This window comes from Mesocricetus auratus, unplaced genomic scaffold (assembly GCF_017639785.1).
Source record: "Mesocricetus auratus isolate SY011 unplaced genomic scaffold, BCM_Maur_2.0 Super-Scaffold_100031, whole genome shotgun sequence".
Classification (NCBI taxonomy): domain Eukaryota; kingdom Metazoa; phylum Chordata; class Mammalia; order Rodentia; family Cricetidae; genus Mesocricetus; species Mesocricetus auratus.
In genome coordinates this window covers 6589731-6604478 of record NW_024429212.1, presented here as the reverse complement: position 1 = coordinate 6604478, position 14748 = coordinate 6589731, and the positions used below count along the sequence as shown (strand labels likewise).

At 52.2% G+C, this 14748-nt stretch overlaps 1 protein-coding gene across 3 annotated transcripts in view; it reads left to right on the top strand.

Annotated features, from left to right (window-relative positions):
* The first annotated feature begins 1248 nt into the window (after nucleotides 1-1248).
* Nucleotides 1249-14748, top strand: part of Atp11a (ATPase phospholipid transporting 11A) — a 106191-nt gene continuing 92691 nt past the window's right edge. For all 3 annotated transcript variants that reach the window (XM_005073320.4, XM_013115794.3, XM_013115795.3), the window contains exon 1: nucleotides 1249-1569. In XM_005073320.4, the coding sequence (XP_005073377.1) occupies nucleotides 1531-1569 (39 nt within the window). In that variant the 5' untranslated portion in view covers nucleotides 1249-1530. The remainder of the gene's footprint in view (nucleotides 1570-14748) is intronic.

Below are 14748 nucleotides of genomic sequence, written 5' to 3'. Positions count from 1 at the left end.
CAGGGTCACCCGTTCCAATTGTGACTTGCCATCAGAAGCCTACAGCTTGTCCTAGCAGTACTGGGCCATGGTAGAAATCAGATGGCATCATCAGGGACACATGAACATGTGGTCATGGCCACAGGACCACCAGTTGCAGGAACCAGACACCAGTCCCCAGGCACAGGGACCTGCTGTCCTCAAGAGTCCACAGCAAAGTAGGAGTACCAGTGACAGCTGCCTTCCAACACCAGCAGGATCATGGCAAGTCCAGGAAGTCTGGAGAGAAACACTTTCCTGAGGCTGGCTCAGTGTCTGCAGCCCGTGCTATGTATGTGGGGAGACACGCGTGTGGGAGCTAGGTGAAGAGCGAGGCCGTGGGGAGACTGGGTGGAAAATGGGAAACAGTGAGCTGGCGACTCTGGGGGTGGGGGGCCTTTCTATGTAGTCACTGGCGCTTGTCCCTTGTCATCCGTGTCTAATCCCAACTTCAGGAGTACCCGATCTCCCCACACCCTGTCAGAATGGTTTTAAATACATTTCCTAACTTCCAGGCCTGGAGCTCCTGATTGGCCCCCTAAGATCCTTAGTCCCCATCGGGTTCTACAGTTATCGGAAGCAAAATCAGGGGGTGTGACGCCAGGAACCAGCAGCTAGGTTGGGGGGGACCCGGAGGTAAGGAAAATGTGCAGGCTGTGTGCTGCTTCACACCTGGGCAGTTTCACACCTGGAACTCTGTGTGTGTGTGCGTGCGTGCGTGTGTGTGTGTGTGTGTGCTAGCAGTGGTAATTTAGCCTAAAACTAGTAGCAGGAAGCACTGGACCACCAGGCAAAATCCAGAGGCCTGGGTCTGGATGGGGGACCTGAGACAAGGCCCAGCAGCAGGTAGAAAGTAGTCCCCAAGAGCTGGATCAGAGCATGTTGGGTCTCCAAAGGAGGAAGTCCTAAAAGGCCACCTGAGGCTCCTGTGCCTTCTGTCCACGCCAACGCGGGAGGCGTGACCCGCAGGCTCAGGGACTCAGGCCCACCGCACCCGCCATCGGACCCTGGGCTCGCAGCCAGGCTTCCCTTCTAGAACAGGAGTGAACTAGGGAGGTGGGGAACCGGCACCCGACGAGCCACAGGGGGGCGGTGACAGCGGCCTCCCGTCCGCCCCGCGGGGAGGCGGAAGCAACAGGGCGGCGGCGCGCGCTGGGGAGTCGCGGCGCGCGCGCGGGGCCGGGGCGGGGGCTGCGGCGCGCGCATGCTCACAGGCGCCCGTGACGCGCGGGGCGCAGCGGGGCAGAGCCGGCTCCAGAGGCGCGGCGGCCGCGGGAGGAGCAGGCGCGGAGCAGCAAGCGCAGGCCGCGCCGGCCCGACGGGAACAGCGCCGGGCGCGGGCCGCCTTCTCCGAGCCGCCTGCGCGCGAGCCGCGTCCCTTGGCCGCCGCCGGCGGGGAATGAGCGCGGAGGGGCTGCGGCCGCCCCCCGCGCCGCCCAGGCCGTGACCGGGCGGGGGGCGGCTGCACTAGCGCCCGCAGCCCGGGGGCTCGTGGAGCCCGGAGCGGCAACCATGGACTGCAGCCTACTGAGGACGCTCGTGCGCAGATACGTGAGTGGCGCGCTGGGGCTAGGACTGGGGCCCGGGACGGGGTCGGGGTCCAGGCCGCGGACGACCCGCCGATGGGTCCGAACCGCTCTCCACCTGCGCCCGGCCAGGCCCACCCGGGTAGGCTATCGCAGCCCCTTCGGTCCCGGGGTTAAGGGGCATCCATCCCGGGGGCCGCGCTCAGTGTGTAGCGGGGCGGGCCCGCTCGGGGGACAGGGACCGACTGGAAGATACGCACAGGGTTGCGGGGGAGCGGGGAGCCTCCGCCGGGGAGTCCGAAGTGAAGTTTGCCATCTCTGAAAGTAGCCGGCCAGGTCCGAGTGCGCTGTTCCCGGTCCCTCTGGATGCTGCTGCGCGGGTAGTGAGGGTAGCGACCGAGCGTGCCTCACCAGGGGAGGCCGGGGAGGTGGCAGCCACGGGTCGGGACCGAGCAGAGGGGTGTGCACAGAAAAGAGGGATCTGCCCCGGGACGGAGCATCTTCCCCAGCGCCCGGCACAAGGACCTATTGTCCGGCCCCTGGCGCCGGGTGGTCACAGGTTTGAGGAGCGCGTGCCGGGCGCGGGCTTGGGTACCGAGGATCGACCGAAGCCGGCTCTTTCTGGCTTCTGTGAGCCGGACACTTGGTCTTAGATGTGGGTTTTTTTCCTGAGGGGGAAATGTACCCTCTGTGTTTTTTTCTAGTTAATTCCCTTCCCAGTTTGACCTTCCAGTAAGAAAAGAACGAGACTAGGAACTGACGTTCTCCCCCGTGGAAAGTGAAAGGTGGAGGGGTGGTCGTCTTGTTCCCTGTAGAGGCTCTCCGTGAGCAAGCCAGCTTCTCAGGGTCAGAGGACACATAGTCGTCCCAAGTGGGTGCTGTGTCTTACTTCCATACTGTCCACAGGCAGGCCTTCGGCTGTCTTATATTTCTCAAGCTAGGTAAAATTTCAGGTTAGTTTCTTTGTTGTGCTATTTTACCTTTGAAGTGATACTTCCTCTCAAATATAGGAGGTAGATATTCCTTAATGAACTGTCCCACTCTTAACTGTTGGATAATGCATCTGGAATGTAAATTATGGGATGTTATTCTTTCTGCTTAATTCATTTTTTTACCCCCTAGCTCGAAGTTTGTTCTCTTGACTCCTCTGCCGTATTCCCGTACACCACTCATATCTATGATTTGAAACTCGAGTCATGAAGTTACTTTGATTTTTTTTCCAGAAACAGTTACGATTTTTCTTGGAATATGGTTATCTTCCAAGCTGTGAGGTTATATTATGTTTTCTTTTGTAAGAGAGAAAAAAAGAGATTGAATATTCTTGTCTCATGGTTTATGCAACTTATTCTACAGGAATTAGCCTCTTGGGTCTCCTTCCTCTCCTCATACAGTCAGAATTCCTAAGACGATAAAGGCACCACAGCTCTCTCTGAGGCCTGAGGTTGCTAAAGATGGAGTCGTCAGCGTGAGGAAAGCATTGTTGTGGGTATTTTGTCTTGGGTCGGTTCCTGGCACGGAGTGCAGGCAGGTAAATGGAAGCCAGTGCACGCCAGTGTCCACTGCTGTACATTTGAACACTCACCCGGGTGTGGGGTGGCAGGCAGCTGGTGCTCTGCGAGGTAGCCAGCATGCCGGTGCGCAGTCTCAGCTGTCCTGTGCATCCCAGCCGTGTTACAGAACGTGTAGAGGGCCAGTGACACGCCCTCTGAGGTGTATGAGGTTGGAAGTGGGGCCGCTTTGAGAGGAAGCCGCCGAGCCTTCTGGAGTAGGCTGGAGGAGGCCTTCCGTTTGCAGCAGAGCGCCCGGGACAGGTGGCCTCCAGATGCTCTGCTCCCAGGACTTTTGTCAGTGTCCTTGTCCAGAAAAGGGCTAGGAATGGGGCCTGGGTCCCAGGAGAGACTCAGCAAGCTTACCACCAACCACACACTGTTAGGGTTTCCCAGGCATTAGCCCTGGGCTGCCAGTGAGAGGTTAGCTGAGTGCCGTAGTGCTCAGCAGGGTGGAAGGCTTGGATAACCTTTAAAAACTTATTTGAGAGAATCTCACTGTGCACCTCTGGCTGGCCTGGATCTCCCTTTGTAGACCAGGCTAGTCCTGGACTCCAGAGATCGGCTTGCCTGACTCCCCAATGCAGGGATTAAAGGCACTGACCACCTGGCCCCAAGTCCTTGAAACCTTAAAGGGGAGTTGTTGGTTGGTCCCCAGCTCCAGGCAGTGGCAGGGAAGAATTGGTGGTGGGTATGTTTTTTTCTGCAAAGATACAATAATTTGAAGCAACGTGTGGAACTGCTGCTGTACAACCATAAGCAAAGCCTCCTAGGCCGCTTTCCTCACAGAGGCCTCTCCCTCTTATCATCCCGGTTCACGCAGAAGGGACTTGATTTCCCCTCATATTCCTGTAGGTCAAGAGCTTCATTTCGTCGTGTATGAGTGATATATTTCTGAGTGATTTGTTTCTTAGGTTTTAGGGCTTGCCAGAGCTTCTGTGAAGCTCTGCCTTCCAGAATTTCCTTTGTGCGCAACACACTTTGCCCAAGACAGAAAACTTGGAAAACCTGAAGGCTTTCCTTTCTTTAATTTTCTTGGTGATATTTGGTGATTGAACCTAAGACCCCCTGTATGCTAGGCAAGTGCTCTACCCCTGAGTTAGATCCCCAGGTCTTTTTACTTCTGAGACAGAATCTCCCTAAAGTTGCTTAGGCTGGCCTTGAACTCACTTTGAATGCAGGCGGGTCTCAAGCTTATGGTCATCCTGCGTCAGCCTCAAGAGTAGCTGGAATTGTAGGTCTGTACCACCATGTCCAGCTGATTTAAAGTTTTCTTTTATGTACACGGCCTCCTTGCCTGCATGTATGTAAGTACACCACGTTCACGCCTCCTTGCTTGCATGTATGTAAGTACACCATGTTGCTGCTTGATGCCTGCAGAGGTCAGAAGAAGAACCCCTGGGGCTGGAGTCTGAGCTGAGTGACCATTGTGAGTGGATACTGCAAATCAAACCTCTGGAAGAACAGCTGAAGTCTTAACTGCTGAGCCTCTGAGTCACTAATTTCTTATATATATTACAAAAAGACGGTTTGGGCTCCTGAGGACTTCAAGCACTTACTCTGTAACTTCCCCAAAAGTTTAGAAATATGTAGGGATGCAGATATATGACATCTGCTACTACTACTTCTTCTTCCTCTTCTTCCTCTTCTTCTTTTTTGAGATAGGGCTTTACTGTGTAGCTCTGGCTGTCCTGGACTCAGTATATAGACCAGGCTAGCCTCGAACTCAACTCACAGAGATCTGCCTGCGACAGCCTCCTGAATGCTGGGATTAAAGGCATATGCTGCACCGGGCTTTTTATTACCAAGTGGTTTGCATCATGGACATCAGGGTACACTATGAGCTTGCCTGTTCTAAGAGACTTAACTCACTGGCTCGCACTTCCTGGTCCAGCTCTGAGGATCTAGGCCTTCCTTCCTGTTCAGCCCCCAGAGTCCGTATTCCCGGACACAAAGTGAAACCACTTAACCACCAAGGCCCTTATGGTATTTGAAATAAGTGGTTCCTTAGGCATTAAACCCCAGGCTAATGGATGGTCTGTCTCCAGCATGGTGGTAGCAGTATATAGGGTGACTTGTAAAGTTTATAATTAACACACACCCTTAACAAGGCAGCAGCTAGACAAGCTGGTCCAGCACCTGCCTGTCTTCAGAGGCTGGTGTGTTCTGATTGGACAATTCTGAGCAATCACCCCAGCTGTATATTTAACCTCTATGCTTCATTCCTCGCATGGAATCTTCCCCGTTGTTCTACGGAGCCCTATTGAATGTCTGCTCATTAGGGCAAACACGCCTCAGATGCTTTTATTTTATGAATTTAATAACCATGGGGAAAGAGGCTTGTATCATCACAGCTAGTTAAGTTTCTAGTGTCTTCACTTTACGATTAGCTGAGATGGCATGACTGTTATCAGGCAGGTGTAGTGTCTCACTACCTAGGAATTCTGTCTGCAGATGTGTTCCAAACTGAGCATACAAATTGTTGCTGGGTGCCTGCGCTCAACACCAACAGGGTAGATGGAAGATTCCGATGTCTCAGACTTACAAATGTTCTTTTAACCAAGTTAAACGCAGGTTAAAATGCTATTTATTTGTAATACAAATCAATAGGAGGGCATTTTTTTTTTAACAGCAATGGAAATAACAGTATTGAGTAGGTACTATTTTTGCTTGACTGGGGTGCTGACGGCTGGGAAACTCAGGGTGGACGCAGAGCTTTGGAGGTTAGGCATCCGTCTCCTGGAGCCCCACTCACATCTCTCTCTGCCTCCGCCTGGGCTACTGGTTAGCTTCTCCAAACTGCCTCCTCCTCTGAAAACAAGGGCGGGCTGTCGGCAGTGCCCACTCCCTGGGGCCCCCACTGTCCAGGACACAGCTCTCGTACGCGGCTCATGTTCTGCGAGTGGGGCCAGTATGGATCGGACACCATGCGTCTGTGCTGTCCCGCTTCTCAAGGGACGTCTCCTCTCCCTGTCATGGGGCGGCTGACAACCCGCCTAGACGTTTGAGAAGAAAACCGACAGCACGCCCCTGTGCGAAGGCCTCAGCCCTGCTGTTTCTGTCCTGGCCTGCCTCCCTGGTTTGGAGCAGCAGATTCCATTTTGATAGAGACCAGTCCTGGAGCTTGTACTCCCCATCGTCTTCCTGTTTAGATGACATCATTGCCCCGTGGCACACAGACATGTCTTTGTGTGTCACCTTTATCTTGATGGCTGACCAGATTTTCTTTCCTCCCACCTTGGCCTTGTCTTGCCCCTGGGGTGCTCTTCCCAGGGTCTTCTTCACCTCAGTCTGGTTTGCAGGCTCACACTTTGGTCAGATGGAGATCCCTATGCTTTGGGTGGCCACCCCAGAATGGAGAGGCAAACTGAACATAAGCTAGTGTTAGTGGTCAGATGTGTTCTTTTTTTGGCATCACAGATAACAGTTGACAAGAGAAAATATATTTTTGGCTCATAGTTTCAGACCAGGCAAGGTGCAGTGAACATAATGGTGGGATTTAATGGAAGATCAAAGGGGCTTGCTTACTTCTTGGTAGGTAGCCAGGAACGGGGTCGGGGTGGAGGGGAGATGGAGGAGAGAAAATAAACCAGAGATCGTGCTATGGGGTCCCAGAGATAACGTGTGTCCTTGACTTTCCAGGACAAACTCCCAGCCACCCTATTTTCCCACCAGTGCTCCTTCTAGCAACTCCCGGTGACCTTATCCATTTATGAATTCATCTCTATTAATCCATTGATTAGATCAGAGCACTCAGAGTCTAGTTACCTCTCAGTGGTTGACTGCAGCAGCTGGGGGCCAAGCCATGAGACTTTTGCAGGGGATGTTTTGTGTCCAGACCATAACATTGGTTTAAGGCCTTGTTGGACAGCATCCTGAGGACCTCAGCGACCGGCAGGGTCTGGGCTGGGTAGGTGGAAGAAAGGGCCAGTGCAGAGCCTGTGGGGCACTGAGCATCTGGTGTCCTGTTGCTTGCCTGTGCACTCTTGGGACCCCTGTGGACTTTTCTCTCCTTGCTAGGATCCTGGCTTCAGCACGTGCCCCCCCCCCCCACTCCCTTATCTTGGGAGGGGATAATCTTCCTGTGCTCGCCACGGATTCTGTGCTTAGTCCTGTGCACAGCTGCTACTCCATGACTTTGTTGGGTGACTCTCCCTACCATCTTAACTGTGGTTGGGAGAAGTGCTGCAGGGAAGTTCTGAAGGGAGCACCATGCTATTATTACCAAGCACTGGAGCACTCAGCAAGTTAAGTCCTGGTCGGCGCTTTTGCAGACCTCTACATTCGGTTTCCTTAGCTCCCAGCAATGTGGGATGGACTAGACTCTGAAGGCCTCTGGCCCTTCAAGTGAAGTTCCTAAGCTCCCAACCTTCCTGCCTCTGATGATGTTCCTGTGTCTTCCATAGGTGCCTTCCCAGGGCTCCTGCTAGCCCCACTGACCACCACAATTGAGCTCTTGGGGCTTTCTCCCCGTTTTTTCTGTCACTCCATTGGACCTTAGGGCCTGGGGGGACAGCAACGGTGCCCATCACAGAGCCTGTTTTCAGGCTCTGAAGGTACCCTTAGGAGTTTAAATTGTTGGTTCCCAAGAGCTAACTCTGTGACCCCTTGGAAGGGATTTCCAAGTTCTGCGTCTTCTTGCTGGAAGCAGTCCTAGATCAGGTAGTTAACTAGCCGTGGGCTGGCTGGGTTGGCTACTCAGTGACTGGAATAGTAGTCGAGTTTCTTGCCCATACTTATATAGATGAGTGCCTGCTAACATCCACACTTTCTGACTTTTCCAGAATCCAGTTGATCCTTTCCCTTATGGCCCTGCTGCTGGAGGGAACAGCTGTTTTAGGGGTTGCCAGTGCTGGCTTGGGCTGCTGTAGCTGCCTGGCCTGTTTCTGGCATGTGACCCGTCTCTCACCCACTGATAAGGATTCAGGCCTTTCTGGTTTGGGCCACCATGTAACAAGGGTGAAGCAGTTTGCATGCTGCTTTGCAGGTTCTTATTGTGCTTTTCCCAATGTTGTCTCTGTCATCCGTGTGTGTGTGTGTGTGTGTGTGTGTGTGTGTGTGTGTGTGTGTGTGTGGTGTATGTGTGTGTGTATGTGCATGTGTGTGTGCGTGCTCAGACATGCATTCGTGCTCTCTCTTAAGCTTTAGTTTGTATTGAAGCAGGGAAGATCCTCTCACTGCACTTCCTGAAGAGGAAAGCGCTGTGGAAGCCAGTGACAGCTCTTGCCCTCAGTGACCTGGGCTCTTGGTGGACCTGGCACACATGAGCACTGTGCCCATCAGTCAGGTCACTTTCTCCACTGTCCGTCCCTTAGCTGCTCCTCAGCGTTTTAAAAGTGCAGTGAGAACAGTTGTCGTTTACGGGGAGCAGTTGGCTGCTGCTTTCTCTGAGTCCACGTGCAGGAGTTTTTAGTGGCAGACTGTCCCCCCCCCAAAAAAAAAACACACGGAGCCCTTCATCCTCCAGGAAATTCCTGTTGTAAAAGCTGTGGCCGCCTCCTCCTAACCCTCCTGATGCTCTGTTGTAAATGTGTCCTCCGTTTCTGTATTTTAACTTTTGTAGGTGTCACAACCAGACCCCTTCTTGGGATCTATGCTGAGAGGATCAGGCACATCGGACACTGGGGTTAACCACACCCTGTGGTGACTTATGCTGCTAGGGAGCGAACTGTCTTCCTGGGGCTGAGTTCTGCTCCCAGGATGCAAGCCAGGTTGGGGGAGGGGTCCACTTCTGGGGTGACCATGCTCCCAGAAGTTGGCATAGTGCCTGTCTTGTTTGGAGTTAGTTGTAGCCAAAGAAGCTTGGGGCCGGTGTCCACCGAGTCTGACCAAATCCAAGTGTTACTTGTTGTTGAGACAGGGTCTCACTATGTAGCCCTGGATAGCCTGGAACTTACTGTGTAGACCAGACTGGCCCTAAACTCACAGAGATCTGTCACCCTCCACCTCCCCAGTGCTGGCGTTAAAGGTATATGCCATCACACATGGTCTTACCCAGTTAAAAAGATTTTGTTTTTTTAAAGATAGAGTTGGCCCATGTAGCCCAGGTTGGCTTTGAAATCCCTCCTCAGCCTCCTAAACTGTTCTGGGTTCAGATAATTTTCACTAAGAAAGGCATTACTGGCAAGAAGCATTATGCCCCTGCAAGTCTTGACCTCACCTGGCAAATGACGTCAAAGTCCTGGCCCTCTAGGCCTGTGTGTGAGTCACACTCTCTGTGGTTCTCAGGTGACCCAGGTGGCCATTGAAGTCACCTTCTCTCCCTGGGGAGAGGGGCAGGAGGTTGGGATGGAGGTGAGGAAGTGGCAGATGACAAATGCAGCTGCTTCCCTGAGGGTACCGAGGATCAGCCACGCACTGGATAGTGCCTCCAGAGGCGCGCTCAAAGTGTGTGCACGGGCCCGAAGAGTTTCTTTTCAGCTTGAGAAGGGAATGAAAGCAACTGTATTTTCTGGTTGGAAGATAAAGAAAAGTTTTTTTTTCTGTGAAAACCGCACTTGACTGAAAGTCAGTGGGTTGGGCATTCCACCACGCTGTGAGAGAGTATAGTCTGGGGATGCGCTAACATTGCCCCCCACCCTACCGTGCCAATCCCAGAGAAAGGAGAAAAGGGCCCAGGTGAAGAGAGATGTGGCTGGATCGATGTGGGTCCACAGGTATCTCCACTGGTGGAGCAGACCCTTCTCTGCTGTCTTACGGGAAGGTCCTCCCGAGGTTGGTTGTCACACCTCCGGAAGGAGCATTGTTCTTCACAACAATACTGGGTTCACGTAGTGGGATGGTTACAGGCATTGGGCCTTCTATGAAATCATACACTTTGTCCAGCACAGCCCTGGTGTAGGCCTATTGTCCTAGGATAGTTAATCGTCCTCACCGTGCCTGCCTCAGTTTAGCCAGTAAGTTAGTTGACCCTTTCTCTTTCTCTTTTTTTTTTTGGGCGGAGGGGGTCTGAGACAGGGTTTTTCTCTGTAGCTTTGGAGGCTATCCTGGAACTAGCTCTTGCAGACCAGGCTGGTCTTGAACTCACAGGGATCTACCTGCCTCTGCTTCCCAAGTGCTGGGATTAAAGGTGTGCACCACCCAGCTAGGTGACCCTCTCTTAGATGGAGAGAGCATTGTGGTCCCCAGTCCCCAACCTTGCTGAGAGTTGCTTGTGACCACATAGGGACCCCCTGACCTTGCTGCAGATTGGTGGTAGATCTCATTACCTTGTTGGAGAAGTCACCTCCCGATGTGACCCCGGCAGTATTGGAGGCAGGATTGGGCATCCCAGCTCCTCAGCACACTAGCCTACGGCAGTCTCCTGAGTAGGCAGGTGGGGCTTAGGGTGGCCTGACCCTCATTGTCACTGCTGTGGTAACAATTGTGCCTCTTTTGACCTTTCCCTTGATGGGACCTCTCTCACCTGGGAAGCCTAGGATGCTGTCTCACATTGCACCTCTGAAATCACATGTGTGTGGCTTGGTGCTGTGCACAGGTGCCTGAAGAACATTCTGGTTGCTATTTGGTTTATGCAACACACCATAGAGACGGAGAGTCAGGAGGCAGGCCGACCCTGCCTCCTCCTACTTGAGAGAAAAGTTCAAGAAAGAGCCCAAGACCAAACTGTCCAGAGCAGAGGGATCAGGGGTGAGGGGTGGGGTGAGGGAGGCAGCAGCTGGTTTGGGTTGAGGACAGAGTGGAGCTGGTCCCTCATGGCCGAGGTGCAGAATAGCATTCCAGCAGCTGAACAGCCTGGGGTGTGCCCTTTCCTCCACATGCCCAGGACCCTGTTTTTGCTTAGGGCCTAGCTGACTGCTGATGTACCCTGACATCCATGCGCTGGTAAGTGGCAACACTTTGTGCCTGTGATGACAAGCCTTGGAAGCTGCCTCTCTCTGAAGTGCATCAAGCATTATGTAAAAATGGCATGTGAGCCCAGAAGAGTTCTCACTGCCCTGGCTGCTCCCATCCCTGTGTTTACTGCAGCAGCATCGTCCCTGGGAAGTGTCTCCTACTCACTCACGCAGGGAGGGCTCCGTGTCTGGGACTCCTGTCCCTATCTCATGCCAAGCAAGCCACAAGCCCTTTGGCCTTGGAGTGTCTTCTGGCTGCCTGTGTCTGTCCCCACTGTTGTCAGCTAACTAAATTTGTCCTCTTAGGTGAAGTCAGGGCAGGCAGGCTAGAGATTTGCGTGGAGGCCTCAGAGGTGGCTATCTCTGTTTCAGACTCTTGTCTAGCATCTTGTCAGGTGAGATTCGCAGCTGGAGTTTCTGAAATGGCAGTTGATGACCATCTGAGTTAGATGGCTAGGTGTACCAATGCCAAGGGTGGGTAAGCTGTGTCTGGAGGTGTTGCCATGAGGGATGCCTCTTGCTAAGTCTGTCAGTGTAAATGGCTCTGTTGGTACCCTGACAGCTTATATGTAGGACTGGAGTGGGCACCATCCACACTTCTGTGAGCTAGGCCTTATCCAGCCCACCTTAGCAGGAGCATTCCTTGGGTCTAGAGGTGGGACTGTCAGCAGGGCTGGGTTCTGATGTGCCCATCTGATCAAAAGAGAGGCTGGTTCTCCCAGATTCGACACTATCATCCTTGTTACCAGCCTAGTCTTCAAGTATGGTTACATATTACAAGGACTTCAGCACCCGAACTAGGGCATAGAGCTTAGCCTGGAGCAGCAGATGGTTTAGGAGGCTCTGTTTAGACAGTGTTCAGATAGTGAATTTCAAAGCAGAGTCTTCATTTGCTTTCTGCATTACCAAATTATAGCACTTTCAGCCGGGCGTTGGTGGTGCACACCTTTAATCCCAGCATTCAGGAGACAGGCAGGCAGATCTCTGTGAGTTGGAGGTCATCCTGGTCTACAGAGCAAGTTCCAGGACAGCCTCCAAAACAATACAGAGAAACCCTGTCTCAAAAAACAAAGCAAACAAACAAACAAACAAACAAAAAAAAAACCAAAAAAAAATTATAGCTTTCTACAAAACCTGGAAAAACAGCATAGAAAATAGACTTAGTGTAGTTTTGTTTGTTTTTGTTTTTAATAGTGAAACAGGAGATTCTCCTCCTATCTTGCACGTGATCTGATGACTTGACCTCACTCTTCCTCGGGGTCTGGCAGGACAGAGGGAGTTGCGATAAGACAGTAATGTAGCACCTTGTTGTGGTCCAGATGCACAGCATCTGGCTTATTGAGCAGACAGATGTTTCTAGTTACATCACAAAGTGGATTGGACCTTCCTGCTTAGTGAGGATAGAGCCATGGGCAGTGGGAAGCATAGCTCTAGTAAGTGGACTCCAGCTCTCTCATCAGCAGGCTGACCCCTTTTACTGGAGCAGATTTAGGATTGGTTTCTGGAAGGTCGGCAGAAGTGACGGGGGGGGCTGACACACCCGCATACGATGGCCCTGGGCTGCTCACAGACAGCTGTAAGTTCCCAAACTTAGTGAGTTTAAAGAGCCAACGTCTGGTCTGTCCTTTGGAGACCATTGTATCAGAGTCTGTCCTCAGGCCTGCATGCTCTTCTTCCAGTCAGGTCGCCTGGCCTCTGTGGTTGTGAATTCTGGAGACTTTGACCATTTTTTTTCCAGTTGAGCTTTTTATTGATTCTTTGTGGATTTCACAGCATGCATCTTGATCCCACTCAACTCCCCATCCCTTCCCATCCTCCCTCTACCCTTGCAACTCCTGAGCTCTCAGGATACAACAAGATAAAATTTAGAAGAAAAGAGAAAGAGTTGAAAAGAAAAATCTCATTGTGGACACTGCAGTGTGACACAGTGATTCGCACAGTCCTTTGAGTCCATATAGTGTTACTTTCAAGTTGCCTTGAGTTGTTCTGGTTTGAGATCTCTGGTTTTGCTATATTATTGATACTGGGCCCTCACTGGGGATCCTCTTAGATATCCTGTTGTTGTCCTGTGTCATGGAGATCCTGTAATTTGGGGTCTACAGGACCAGCCCCTTCAATGCTCCAGCAGATCATCGATGGGTTGGATACTGGGATGGGCCAGCTATAGCTCTAGTTCTGGGACTGGGAGGTTTCTGGGTTGGTCAGCCCACCAGCTCTCCTAGCTTACCCCATGTAGTAAGCAGCAAGGGGCTGGCCCGATTCTGCTGTCCTCACGTCCTCTCGTCCTCACGTGGGCTCGCCCACATCTGCAGCACCAGGGCCAGCTCTGCGGTGTTGCCTGGTCGAGGTGTAGGGACCACTCTGCCTCGTGCTTCTCTGGTGAGAGGCAGGGCAGCTCAGGAGAGGCTGTTGTAAGGAGAAATCCCACCCAGCTTTGACACTGAACCCCAGACCTAGAGACATCATGTGCTGCCCCAAGGCACCAGGAACTTTTGCAAAGTGTGAGCCAGGGCCAGGGCCAGAAACTGCCTTCCACAGATACTAGGCCCCAGTGGAGCAGGAGGGGGTCTGGGTGGGCTTGTCTCTCCTCCCAGACCTGTGACCTCCTCCCTCCATGGACCTTCCTGCTGCCTGAGAGGAGGAAGTACCTTAACAGTTAAATGTTCTGTGCTCAGGGAAAGAGGATTTCCCCTGCCTATTTTCAGCAGGGGATTAGGGACAGCAAACTTGTGCTGCGAGGATTTCATCTAGGTTTTGTGTAGTTTTTCAAGGTCTCAGAGAGCAGCTGGACTAGAAGGTGGAAATGAAATGATAGGAGGGTCACTGGTGCGGACGTCTGTGACTTGAGGTCAAGTCTCACCTTCACTTGTCACTTTCAGATAAAATGCGTTGCATACAGAGTCACCGTTTGTCTCTAGAAAATGTTGACACAGTTGTTGAGGTTCGGATAGATGTGAACCATCAGAGTAGCACGTGTTTCCAGTATAAATTGGTGAAGTATTGTGTGCGTGAAGAAGGCTGCTGTGATGGTCAGAGACCTTTTGGTGATTTTTCCTGGTCAATTAATCTCATCCTTCCCTGGATGCAGAGTACAAATAAAGCACCATTGGAGACTCTTTGCTGGTACCCTGGGAACTTCCTGCACAGAAACCTGCCTGCACAAGCCAGCCTTGACATTTGATGGTCCTCCAGCAGTCGCCAGGCGCCTGCCGTGTGCACTGTGTGAGCCGTGGAACCAACTGGAGACTGGTTACCAGGCAGACAGGAACGGAGTGAACACACGGCGTGCCGGGTTAGAGGTGGTGGCGGTGAGGCACGAGTCCTGAAGGGTGTGGGTCCGTGGCCTTGCAGGCCGTCTGCGGACCAGCAAGCCGAGGACTCCTGGCTGCTGTGGTGTGGGGCTAAGCAGGCACAGGAGCGGCCCCTGACTTGTCTGCCTTGTTTTCATGTCTTAAAGTAGGCAATAGTGCGTTGCACTTTGAGAGAGGTTTGTTTGTTGTCTTTAAAGCCCAAATCTGGCTTTGTAGCCCAGGTTTCAGCTTCCTGAGTGTTAGGATTACCTGGGTGCACTGCCATGTCGAGTTTTTTGTGAAAGCTTTTAATTCTGTCTTGAAATAATATGACCAAAGAAATAAAATTATATAATAAGAAAAAATCAGAATGATTTAAAAAATTGCATCATTGTTAACATTTTAGAGGGCACAGCGTGACACTTTAGTGTTTGCAGGGCGTGTGACTTGTCTCATTGAGTGGCATGTCTACACACACTCCTGTATGCTGGGGTTGAGCAGCGTCTACACTAACTTTGCTGGTTATTTTTGA